This window comes from Crocodylus siamensis, chromosome 1 (assembly GCF_052110815.1).
Source record: "Crocodylus siamensis isolate JL-2025a chromosome 1, ASM5211081v1, whole genome shotgun sequence".
NCBI classification, from domain to species: domain Eukaryota; kingdom Metazoa; phylum Chordata; order Crocodylia; family Crocodylidae; genus Crocodylus; species Crocodylus siamensis.
Genome location: NC_143395.1, coordinates 395,435,745 through 395,449,367, shown reverse-complemented (window position 1 = coordinate 395,449,367; position 13,623 = coordinate 395,435,745). Strand labels below are relative to the sequence as shown.

The 13,623-nt window shown below is 40.7% G+C and overlaps 1 protein-coding gene across 2 annotated transcripts in view; it reads left to right on the top strand.

The window, feature by feature from the left end:
- Nucleotides 1-13,623, top strand: part of ARHGAP42 (Rho GTPase activating protein 42) — a 313,916-nt gene that overhangs the window by 157,038 nt on the left and 143,255 nt on the right. For both annotated transcript variants that reach the window (XM_090030242.1, XM_090030234.1), the window contains exon 4: nucleotides 3,385-3,456. In XM_090030242.1, coding sequence (XP_089886368.1) covers nucleotides 3,385-3,456 — 72 coding nt within the window. The remainder of the gene's footprint in view (nucleotides 1-3,384; nucleotides 3,457-13,623) is intronic.

Here is a 13,623-nt window from a genome sequence, read left to right as displayed (position 1 = left end):
AGTTAGCTGGTTACTGCATTTGATGAGTCATCTAATCTGAAAATACCCATGTTCTTAGATAGGCATGTAAATTCTTAGCTATGTCTTACTCAAGAGTTAAATTTATGTGATAATATTTACAGATGTATTTGCTATCTTTTGAAGAAATATGTATATGCATGAAAAGAAAGAAATGCAGTGATTGCCAAATCTGTAAAGTAATTAGTCCCAACCCTAATGGACAGAATTGTTTTTAGAATTTGATTTTAAAGGGAAACACAAAGATACCTTCAAACTGTAAAATGGAAGCCTTAACATATTTAAAATTCTTTTAAAAAAGTTTTGCTGAATACATCTTCTATGATAAACATACCTGTTGTTGGCTTTTACCAACAATAATTGTTTTCAACAGTTTGAAGTGGGTATTGATGAAAGAATACTATTATATTTTGCCTACCCTGTTTATTATATATACTTCTATTTTTATGCCATAATTATCTGTTGTTTATAGAAGTAAAGAGAAGCCTAAAAGGGGTACCAAACATAACTGTAAAATCAAAATGGTGTTTTTAGGGTTGTAGTAATTAGTAGCCAGTGCTCATCTATACAACAGATTATTTTAGGCAAAAAATATTAAGAAAGGAGAAACCAAAATAAGCCAGCTATAATATAATGCAGTTCTGGTGATCCAGAGCCAGAAAGTAAAAGAAAATAGATCTGTAAAGGCTGAAATTCCATTACCTGTGTATTTATGGTTTACCCAAGTTAGGCAAGCACAATCCAGTGTGGAAAGACAGGGAGTCTTTGTATGACTGAGTAGTCTGAATCTTCTGAATTGTATCTGCCAGGCTTCTCCCCAGTAACTTGCTGGCAAGCTCTTCTTCTCAAAATAAATATTCCTTACTGTTTGCCAGGAGAAGACATGCCACATCAATGCTCTTGTCTTTAGAAGCTTTCTTGAGAGGGACTTACTTGTAGAACTCTTTTTGTTCCTCAACGTAGATCAAGGAAAAGAAATTCTGTACTTAACTAATATTTAGCTTAGTAATATCTTTTATCTACAGACACCCATTACACATTCCTAATCAGGAGCCTCCATATCCATAAACAACAGTGGTCTTGCTGGCAGTGAACTCCTTTTACTTGCTAGGCATCTCCTTGTAATGTTATATATTTGATAGAGATCAGTTCTTCCCCAGTATCTAGACCATGACTTTTTGTATTCTAAGACCTCGCAGTAAATAATTTTGCAACAGAACTGAACTTCTGAAATGAAACTTGATTAACAGTAAAAAAGTATGTTTCAGTCACTTTCAGGTTGCAGAAAACTGGTGTGAAACGTGGTCTTTTAAGTCTCTCTGCAGGGCATTTGAAAATGACAGTTCTGAGTTGTCTGAACAGCCCTGTTCAGCTCACCATGGAGTTTAAGTCTGAAGTCTACAGTGATTGTTTTACGTCAGCATTCATGCGCTGGTTTATTTTCAGATTGTATAAACCTTTTACCTTGGTGATTAAGTGAAGAAAGGCATTCACCTTATATAGGTGTACATTGCTGCTGGATGCAGTGGTAGATAACAAGGCATGTAGGAATGTAGCAAATGGGTGTTAGGAAGCAGAAGTTCAGGTGTACACCAAAACCTTAATTTCCTCCTCCCAAGTTAGAAAGCAAGCTCCTGGGACAGGCTGCCTCGTTATGTTCTTCCTGTACAACGCTTAGCATAAAAGGACCCCAGCCGTACTTTGGATGTTTGGATGATACCTTAAATGCAAATAAGCCTTACTGAGTCCTCCTCATAACCTTTGCAGCAAAGCTGTCCATTTTTTCCCTTACGAAAAGGACTAGTTTGGGTCACTCATCATTACTCACTTGTCAAATGCCACTCTTATTACTTTAAACTTTCTATTATATTAGTATAACAAGACCTTTCCCCCTCTCTCTCCCCCCATGTAAAGCTGCTGCCAAAGGGATCAGCTGATTAAGATGGTGATGCTGTGACATTTGGAAATGAAATCTTGGTGCGAGGGAAGAACAAAATGTGCTGAATTTTGTTTCGATTTTGTTGGGGGCTCTGGGAAACTTTTATGCTCTAATAGCATAGCCGCCGGTCATTTGTATGATGTAAAAGTTACCAGAGTAACTCACTCATCTCTTGCTTAGTCACATGTTAGCTCTAGTAATTACTGTCAATCTGCCAAGGCCCAAACATCGCATTTAATGGGTGTGGTAACAACCAGAAGTAGAGGGAGTAAAAAATTATATATACAAAAACTTAAAATGCTGGGTGTCTGGGATTGTTGTCAAAACTGTCTATAATTTTTTTATGGCTCTTAACTTCTTATTTGAATAACTTTGAGTAATAAAAGTGAGGGGGGTAACAAATTTAAGTGAGACGCATATACTTTTATGACTAAAAATTATTAACATATCTCAAAAAGAGGAACACTTGAGAGGTCTAGTTCTGCCTCCTGTCCTTAAACCTTACCTTGGCATAACTTCTTATAGAAATTATAGCAATGTAGTTCAGTACAGCTTTTTCCTTGAAAAATAAAGGAAATGAAATGCATTATTAAGATTTTTTAAATTCCACTCTTTCCATACAGTTCCAACACAGACGTAAACATCACATAAACTTGGAGTTGAAATAAGGTTTAAATTATGCGCAGGGGACTTTGTGAGAGCTCTCCACAGTGGAATGAATTACACCCTACCTAAACAAATACAATGAGGGAAAAGGGGAGTGATTATCTACTTAAGGATTTCTGGTTTGGATTTTAGGTGATAAAATTAAATTATAGCTTGCTTGCTTTCTGTGTCTGTCTTTCTCTCTCCCTTTCTTTCATAGAATCAGTTTCGGATTGTGCTGAATTCTGTCTTTATTTGTAGCATTATGTTATTTATCTGAATAGACATTGCTGAAAGGACCCAGCTATCAAGTTGTGTAAATAACTGATCCATGTAATAATGTTCTTATTACTGGTACGCCGGTCATCTCCCCATTTCTGCCAGATTGTATTACTCCCAGTTGCATCTTATCTAAAATTATGCTATAGTATACTCCAAATTTGTGTGTGTGTGTGTGTGTGTGTGCGTGCATGTCCATAGAACCCTATCCATACAGCATTAGTAACTCATTATTATATTGGGTGCAGTTACATTTTACTATTTTTAGTGATACTTCAGTATATATTAAGAAATGTATGGTGAATTATATTAAAGTAATAATTGGAGGCCAACTCATGCTGAGCTGTTAAAATTTGTTTGCAAGTGATGTGAAATCATTAGGGATTTTTTTCAGTCTTGCACATTAACATAAGATTTAGTAGAGTTGTAGAATGACTTTAGCTTTCTACAAGTACTTTGTATTGACAAGACACAAGTTTGAATATTTATGTTTGACATTTCAGATCCAGAATGCTAATGATGTCCTAATAGCACCACTGGAGAAGTTTCGGAAAGAACAAATAGGTGCAGCAAAAGTAAGTTGCTTAGGAACCAAGTCTTATTTAATGTTTGTTTGAAGTTCATGCTTTATGTCATATGTCTGGTTAAGAGCATTGAATAAGTAAGATTTTTGTTCTCATTTAATTTTTACACTGTAGCAAATTAGTCTCATTGCTTTTTTTAAGAGAAGGGGAACTTTTACTTGTGGCATAAGAGAACTGTATATAATGCATATGTCATGTCTTCAGGAAACTAACAGAATTCATTGTTGTTTCAGGTCTCCCAGTTCCACAGTTGTCTTTGTTTTAGTGCTCAGGTTTTAATTTGATCCCATAAAACAGAGTAGAGTTGCACCTTATAGACTAACCAAAATCAGAGATGCGTAAGCTTTCATGAGCAAGAGCTCTCTTTGACAGATGCTGTCTCACAAAAACTGATGTATTTCTGATTTGGTTAGTCTGTAAGGTGTGATTCTGCCCTACTTCAGACTGAGAATACTAACTCTCTCTCTTTGATCCTATAAAAAAAAGCACAAAAATGGAGGTGGAGCATAGCATCTCCTGCGATCCTGTCCCTTTCTGCATGATATCCCTCTGGCTTTCCAGGGGAGACTGAAGTGCAACTGTAGATTTTATACAGCCCAGTGATTTCCTTTAGATGGAAAACCCAAGCTGGTGCCTGAAGTCAGTTATACACTCACGTTGTGTTACAAAATAGCACAAAGGTACTGGTGTCCAGGTATCTGTTGCATGTATAAATGAAAGATGTTTCATAGCTATGAGCCCTCAATATGGAGGGCCGTATTGCAGCCCAGTTCAAAATTCTAAAGTTGGACAAGAGTCATTATCTTGGAGATACATAAAGGGTAAAGCATTCAATGAAATGTATGATTCTGATAAAATCTACTGTTGCTTAGTAGGTATTAAATAGTGAGCTGCATGTAGAAACACTGTTTATAGACCATATAGAAGGTCTTTCAATATTTAATGATCATTTTTAAAAAGTTCTGGTTTTGCTCTCTCATATGGTATACTGAAAATTAATAGAATCTGTATTCTTTCTACATCTGAGTATTTTCACAAGTAAATTAATATAGTTTGGGGGGAAAATGGAAAATACAAATGACAACAGTTGAACATTTGCAGTAATTCTTTGGATATATAACAAACAAATGGAAGCGCCTCTGCACGGGGACTAAACATGTTTTAGAAGAAATTCCTGTTATTAACTTGTGGTCAGGCTTATGTGGGCAAAAGGCTTTTCTCTATTCTCATGTTTGATAAGTAGTTTTGTACAACTGCAAGCTTTCCTCACGACACCTACATGCTGCTGTACAGATATGGTGTGGGAGTTTGTTTTCATCTAAGCTGCATAGTTAAGTGGATTTTAAGCCCAGCAATTTTCATTTCTAGTTTCACTACAAGTTGTTCTTTTGTCACTATTTACTTTTATAATTATTTAGTTTCTGGAGACGCTTCTGGAGAGAATCTTCTGAATCTGCATTTAGAGGCTTTCTTCATTGTGCTGTTGACTCTTTTTTGCTGGGAACAGACATTACACATAAACCAATTTAAGTGATCAGAAACTGGTTTAAACCTGTAACAGAACAGACATTCAGTGCGTATAAACCAGTTTCAAAATGGCCAAAACTGGTTTGAGATAAATCTGGTTGAATGTAATATCAGACTTAACTGATTTGGCTTGTCCCAGACCCCTCGCAGGTTTAAATTAAACCAGACTCCCCCAGCATCCCAGCATGCTTTCTGGGCTAGGCTATCTGCTCTAGCCCAGTTGGGATGACCCAGCCCCTCTGCTCCCGAGCCCAGGGACAGGCAGGGGCTGGGGGATGGCCAGGGATGGGGTTAATTCCCCCCTCACTGGTCCACTGGCAAGGACGCGAGCTGGATCTGCCTGGTGCTCCCCCCTCGCTGCGGCAGCAGTGGGGCACCATGGCCCCTGAGGCGGAGGGGGGCAAGGAAGGGGGTTAGTTTCCCCTCTACCCCACTGGCAGCTGTGTCTGCCTGCTGTCACCACCGTGCTTGCTCCCTGAGAAGTAATAAGCCCCCTGCATTCCTCTCTGCCAGAGGCTTGCTGTCCCCTCTGCCAGAGGGAGGGAAAATAACCCCTGTCCCTGCCCCCTCCAAGGGGGCTGGGGGCCAGTGTCTGATTGTGTCCCCACCCAGCTGCTGCAGTGGGAGGGGGCAGGGCCTTTGGTGGGGGCAGCAACACCTGTCATAATGTCAGGGAGTGCGAGCCCTTTCCCAGCAAGCACTCCTGCCCTCCAAGATGCAGTAGGCTGCGCACAGCAGCATCAGGGGCCAGAGCCCCCCCCACCCCAGCACTGCTACCATTGCTGCCACGATCCTTAGCAGCTCTCTTCACCCTGCAGCATGGCCCCTTCCCCCACTGGGAAGAGGCTTACACTCGAGGAAACTCTTTCCCCCGGCTCCAATGCTCAGGTGGGGGCATAGCCAGATGCCGCTGGCTGGGTGGATCTGGCCCACAGAGGGGCTTTATTTGGCCCCTGGCAGTTCCCTAAGTCCCACCTGGCTGATGCTCCAGGCCTTAGGCATGCATCTGGGCTGGGGCTGCTTTGCTGCTGCCACCAGCCCCAGGCCCACAGTACAGGGAAGGACCAATGCACACAGCCCTGACCCCATGCCATCTCCAGGCTCTCCTGCATGGGCTGAGCAGTGGCGGCGCAGGAGAGAAACTGCTGCTCAGTGTGAGGGGAAGAGTGGCCCCTTCTCATCCTGCTGCTGGCTCTTAAGGTGCAGCTGCCCAGAGCCCACATGGGGCTGCCCTGCATCTCTGCTGCATCACCAATGCCCTGCAGGGCAGCCCTGAGGCAGTGGAGATGCAGGGCAGCCCCACACAGGCTTTACCCTGCAACGGCGGGCAGACCTGGCTGCCAGTGGGATAGAAGGGAGACTAACCCCCTCTGGCTCAGGAGCCGTGGTGTCCCTCTGCTACTGCAGCAATGGGGGAGCACCCGGCAGACCCGGCTTGGGTCCCTGTTGGTGGGACAGCAAGGGGGTAATTAAACCCCTCTCTGGCCAGTTCACACCCCACCAAAGCACAGCTTCCCTGCCACTCTAGTGCCCCCGGCCCCTGGCTTGAGCTACTGCAGACATATGCCTGCTTATCTGTTCCATTACAAACTGGTTCCACCAAGGCAGGTTAGACTAACCTGTAAAGGTTGACTCAATTCAGGCTCAATTCAGGCTCTGGCTTTTTGAATGTCTGTCCCTAGCCATTCTGTCTGAAAGAAGCAAAGCAAGATTGGCAGAGTCTTTGCAGAGTAATATCAGGCACTGCCTGGCTCTGGCTCTTCTGGATACATGCACTGAGTTCCAAGACTGTTCATTCATCTGTCTGTGAATTATGGTTGCATTTTGAATCACAAGAAGTGCTATTAATAGTAGTAAGACTCAACGTTTTCTGCAGTGCTGTACTTGTTCAATATACTTTAAAAACATTAATTAATCTTTTCAGTGTCCTCGCTAAATAGAAATGTAGGTATCCATGTGTGCCCAGCAATATGGCAGGGTTGGCCAACCTGTGGCAGGAGAAGGGGATTAATGTGGCACTCAGGATGCTGCTGAAAAGGCTGGCCCCTATTGCTTGAAAGTGGCTACATTATGGTTGTTTTGATGGATAACATGCACATAGCAAGTAAGGTGTGCTTACCACAGAACTCAATGGCATGGTTTAGAGGCAGTATAACATTCCCTTATGGCAGTAGTTCTCAACCGTTTTTGGACTTGAAGCACCCCTCCATAATTTTAATTGAGTGGCACCAGTGCCAAAAACTAATTTATATATTACAGTGCTTACCTCCTTGCAGAGGGTCCCAGGAGTAGGGGTAGGAGATTGGGCAGGGAGGAGACTGAGCCTGCGCTTGTCTGTTTAGCTTTTCGGATTATCTCCTTACATCTCACTTAATCACCTTATGTCTCAGGGCACCCTTCAAAGGATCTGGTAACACCTGGGGTACCCCAGCATCCTGGTTGAGAATCACTGCATTAAGGCCCTGGGTTGATGTACATTTACACCCTGCCACCGTAAAGGGAGCTCTACTTGTTAGAACATGTGAAATAAACTCATCTTCTCCTGCTCTGCCTCTTGAGTTCAACTTTCAGCTACAGAACCAAGAGGTTCAGACCACCCACATAATCAAGGGTGTGATGAAATCTGTTCAGAGTTGAATCTCTCAGCTCATAGTTACAGGGAGCACATGGTTAGATGAGAGCAGCACAGGGGTGAAATTACTTGTATTTAATTCTCTTCTAGAAAACGCCCAAGGAAAGGGATCAAGAATGGTAGCTATATCGAATAATTAGCTATGAACCAGAGCTTTGTATTAGAAAATAGATCATATGTATGTTTACTTCAATCTTTGACGTAGATTTAAGTATTAAGCTTTTGGATTCTGTTTTATGACTTCTTCCCCACATATACACACTCTTTCAAATGTTTAGTGTAGGGTAATAAGTTGAAGCTGACTTTTAGTTTCAAAGCAAAATATTTGCTGGATTCAGGTGTACACAGTAGTGTTGCCTCTTGGAGCAATACCTAACAGAACAGGAGACATAGCAACTTCTTGTCTTTTGGGCTTTTGCAGTAAAAGGTTTCACAGCTCTCTTAGGATGTTGTATACAAGGATGTTATTTATGTTTGAGCTCTTCACAGGATTCTTAAAACTATCTGAACATTGGGAAAATTACCCCACCATGTTCTGCTCCTAAACTTGGCAGTCTCTAAAATTTTAAAACAGGAACAAACAACCTTCCTTCCTACCCCCCCCCACACAAACACGCAAATTCTACCCCTGTGCAGTGGATGAGAGCAAAAATAAGCCAAATACCACAGAAGTTAGTTATGTTGATTAATATATTCCTGGACATTGCTTAAATGATAGTGATGAAAGTATATAAAAAACTACATGGAATAAAAAAGCAGTGAATTTGGACAAATTTATATTCCAATTTTTTTTATGGCCTTACATTTTCAGCTACACAGACAGAAGATGAATGGTGCACCTAATTTACAGCTGCAGTTCCCGTAACTGGAAACAGTACAAATAGTTGCACATGAAAATACTTAATCAGTCTCTTGTGATCTCCATTTCCTAGTTTGTGTGCACTTGTTCTTTAAATTGTCCTTAATATTATATCTCCCCGCCCCCAGTTTTTCCATAAGTTTTATATTCCTAATTAGATTTAAAATATTAAATTTTGTTGAAATTACATATTCATCAGCCAGAAACATTAGTGTGCATACAGTTGCCAATATTAATATATAGCAGTATGGGTTATACATTTTCATCAGACTTCACTAGAAAAGGGAATGATATGAGGAAGAATTTGCAGTAGCTAGACAGGTTTCTTTTCCTTTTCTTTTTTAATTGTGTAATTTGTATCAGCTAGAGATGTTTGTATTACTTGTAGGAGAAATGACTCATCAAGTTTAAAAAAAATAGAGTTAAGAAAAAATCTGAAGTAGAGTTGCAATAGTGTTAACAAGTAAATATCATTTTCCAGTGAAACTGTCTTTAAGAGCATAAGCATGCTATTTTGCCTTGTTACATATTCCATTTATATCATGGTGAATATCTTATCCCATTTTAACTACAGGAAGAATTTAGGTAAGAATAATGTAATTACACAAGTCAGAGGGAATAGAGAGGATTAACTATATCCAATTTGTAGTAGAAAGCTGTACTGTAAATTCAGTGGCAGCATACCTCAGGGAGCAAAGTTGGAGTGATTAATTTAGTGTATCACAAGAACCTCTTACAATACAAACTATTTTTTGAGTATTTTAAAAAATATGTAGGTACCCAACCAAAACCTGAGATCTTGGAAATAAAATTATAGTGTTTGCAACCAAACCAACAATGTACAGATTTATATCACTTGTTCCCTTTTTTGTGTGCTCTTCTGTTTTTATTGTACATATTTCAGTTTTGCCTTTTCTGTGCACACTCAGTTTAAATAAAACTGAGTTCTCTCCAGAGACTCTACAAACCCAGCTTTACATTGGGTAGCTTGATGATTTATTCCATCTGAGTTTTAAAAAATGACCTCTGCAATTATTGTACAAATCATAGGAAAAGCAGAGTGAGCTAACTGGGAAAAGATTTCAGGCATGAAGCAATTTACCTTATTTGGTAAATGTGGTTTGCTGGTCCCCAGCTGGTAACATTGGTGAGATCATTTTGTGATGCGCTGCATGCAGGAAGGCTAAAGTCTCATGTTTTCTTTTATCCATCTCACACAATATTTAGCAGTATTTGTTCAAATGTTCATGACCTTTTATTATAGTTTAAATCAGATCAAAGAGCACAGAAACTAAACTTTTTAAAAAAGAGATTTAAGTGTCCAGTTTCCTTTCCCTTTAAAAATGTTGTCCGTTTCAAGGGAAAAAAATTCCTTGGCCCAGGGGGATTATATTTATTATTATTTACTTGCATTCATGCTTAGCAATAAGTATGCTCTATGCTGGGAAACAATCGTGCTTACTGTTTGGATTAATTTACCACAGCTATGTTCACAGTCGGTCACTCAGTCTAGCCACCAAAGTTGACATGTCATCTGTAATGTCTTATTTGTATTGCCCAGTAAAGTAGCACATATAAAGAAAAGAATATGTTTTCACAGTGAAGTATGATACTGTAAGCAGAAAGTTTTGGATAGGCATCATCCAACAGTTATAATTCCATTATTTTGGCTATTTCAGTGATTTTTTTAAGGGACTCAAACTGGTTTATTTTATTGTGTTTTGAAGAAAACCAAAAAAAATGTTATACAGATAATTAAAGAAAAAATCCTGTGGTATACAAGTATTTGAGCAGGGCCACAACCTGGGCTATGTGAGGCTTTTGCCCACAAGTCCACTGGTTTTGGAACCTTGTAATTAATAGTGAGTGCATCTACACATGTGCTTTACTGTGCATTAGGCTAATGTAATGTGCAGTAAAGCATCACCATCTACACATGTGCAGGAATTACTGCACTGTATATTAATTTTAAGTGTTGTTTGCTAGTATTGACAGATACAAGTACTATAAAAGGGCAGTTTAAACTAATGCACCTAAGTGCACATGTTGATGCTGACCCGTTCAGATGCAAATTGCTCCCAATCAGCCCAGGTAGCAGGAGACCACAATGGCTGTTTGGCTTAACCCCAAGCTGTGGAGGAGCTGCCCCTAGCTCCAAGGGCAGTTCTGAGCCTCATGGAGCTTGAGGTTAGCCCCAAGCTCTGGGGGGTGGGTGAAATTCCTCACCACCCCCCACCTCTGGAGCTCGGGGATAACCCTGAGCTCCATGTGGCTTGGACCTGCCTCTGGAGCTAGAGACAGCTCCCTTTGCCCCCTGAAGAACAGGGCTGATCCCTCAGAGCTACCTGCCAGCCCAGTGCTGCCCCCAGTGCCCTCTGCCAGCACAAGGCTGGCAGCCAGGAGCTCTGCCTGGCTGCTGCAGGAGGGCAGAGCAGGACAGGAGCAGCCCTGGAACATGCTGCTTCTGTTGGGTTCAATTTGCTTCTGACCTGGGCACATGTGTTGATGTGTACTGTGGTACAGTTTAATGCACCTGAATTTACTGTGCAGTAAAGTCAGGTGCACCTAATATGGATCTGAACTGATGCTGGCAAGAAAAACACAACACAGAATTGTATGTTACGTCATTATAATTTTAAAACTTATAACCTTAACTGTATAACCACTTACTAGGTAGTACAAGTTAAAATGCAACAAGGCTTTACCAAAGCTGGATTGTGCCAATTAATATCTTTCTATGATTATATAACTGATTTTTCTGAACAAAGGAAACACAGTAAATCGCATTTACTTGGATTTCAGCAAAATGAGAAGATATCACATGGAAAATTTTAGTGAAGCTGGGAAAGATGACAAGAATTGTGAGGTGGACAGGGATATGCAGATACATCAGCAAGTAGTGTTGACAGGAAAGCTGTCAGACTGGAAGATGGTTCTTGGAAGAGATCTTTGAGGATTAGTCTTATATTCATCAGTGGCTTGGGCCTAAAGAGGAGTATGCTAATATAATTTGCTGATGACACTAAATTGGGAGCCATTGTCATACACAGGAGGATCAGGGTATCATACAAGAAAAATTGGATGACTTTGAGGATTGAAATCATAGAAATGGGATTAAATTCCAGTGTTAGGTCATGCACACGGGGACTAATAGCAGTTACTTCAGCAAGACGAGAGCTCATCAATCAGAAATGACTGAAGAGGAGAAAGAGATGGGCATGTTAATTGAACACAATATGTATGTATGTAAGCCAAGAGTTTGATGCAGCCATAAAAACAGGCAAACGCTTTTAGGTACTAAAGACCTCTAGGATGTCTCTGGGAATGACTCCAGCAGAGCTGAAGAAGTATTAATGTCCTTGTACAGATTCACTAGTGAGACTTCTTCTGGATTTACTCTGTATAATTCTAGTCATCCTTGTTCAAAAAGGATGAACTCAGACTGGATTATGTGACAAGAAGGGTGTACTTGTATGACCAGGGAAATGAAGGGCCTATCAAATTAAAATAGACTAAAGAGCTCAGCAAGCTTGGCTTATTTAGCCTAGAAAAATAAAGCCTGAGATTTCTTTCCTATAGTACATAATGGAGTAAACACCAGGGAGGGAGGACCAGAGGCCCGATACTTAATCTAATGGCCAATATTGGTATAAAAACAAATGGTCATAGAGTTACCTTGCATAACTTTCATTTGTAAATTAGAAGGTTTTTAACAATCAGAACAGTCTTCAGTAGGTTTGTAGGAGGAGTAGAACCCCAAACTACTTTTAAGAAGGAGTTTCATCAATTTATAGATGGGATTATATGCTGATTGTCTGTAGCAGCAGACAGTAGCATAACTAAACAGGAGGGAGGCACCAGGTCTGGGCACAGACTTGGTGAGTGGAGGGTGCATAAAAATAGCAGCTGCCATGCTTCTGTCCCCACTGCCAGTGCCAGTAGCTTGGCTGTAGCTGCTGCCTGCATACTGTTGCAGTCCAAAATGCAGAACTATCCAGTTACAACTCTGACAGCAGTGGACTGAACTCATCAGCTCTGGAAGTTCCTTGCAGCCTGTCATAAAGTTGGTCACAATGATTTTTCCCAGGAAGGTTGGCCAACCACAACCTTTATCAGATACCTAGACCATAGAAATGCATGGGGCTTATTTAAGCTGTGGTCTCCACCTGTTGTGCCTGGTGTATGGGCAAGGAGAATGAAGGCAGTTTTCTGTGAGATCCCCAAATTGTTCAGGCATCTGCTGTTGCCTCCTCCTCTGCTTCCATTTTTAATTAAAAATTATTTCTTCATTACAATCAGCAACAAATATTTTATTACTAGCTTGAAGACGCATGGAAAATGAAGTAAATAAATAAAAGAGCAACTGGTCTTTTATGCAAGAAATATGATGTGAAATCTGGGTGATCTTATCAGTGTAGTATATTTGGACTTTTGAAAAGCTTTCAACAAACACCTGTATTAAAGGGTTTTAATGAAATTAGAGTGTCATTGGATTGGTCCAATTGTGGACCAGAAACTGGCTGAGGGGTAGAAAACAAAGAGCAAGTAAGTGGTCAGCTGTGAGAGAGAAACAATGTGGTAACTCAAGGATCTATTTTGGTACTACTGCTGTTTAATAGATACATGAATGAACTGGAAAGGGAGGTGAAAAATGAAGAGGTTATGTTTGCATACATGAAATTATTCAGAATGGTAAAAGGCCAAAGTGGGCTGCAAAGAGTTACCTGTGCCACATCAGTGACACTGCACTGAGTAAGACCCAGCAGGTAGGAGATTGGCAGCTCAGAGAACATGGAGGCAACTATACCTTTATCTGGAAGGATAAACAGGAAGGGGAATGTCAGCTTCACGGAGGTGGTTTTGCCATCAAGAATGAACTCATAAACCAATCCATCAAGTTTATTATCAGAATTAATGAGTGCTTCATGACTCTCTGAACTAAAATGGCAGGGAGCCAATATACCACTATCATCAGCAAGTTGCTCTGATTCTTGATGTTTCTGATGAAACCAAGGAGGAATTCTATGCCAACTTTGACCAAGTCCTTTCTGACAGGTCTGACTGCTCACGTAAGCTCCTAGCCAAAATGCAGGACCTCCATCTAACCTAGGAGGTGCACAGCCCCACCAGGGGAGATGCC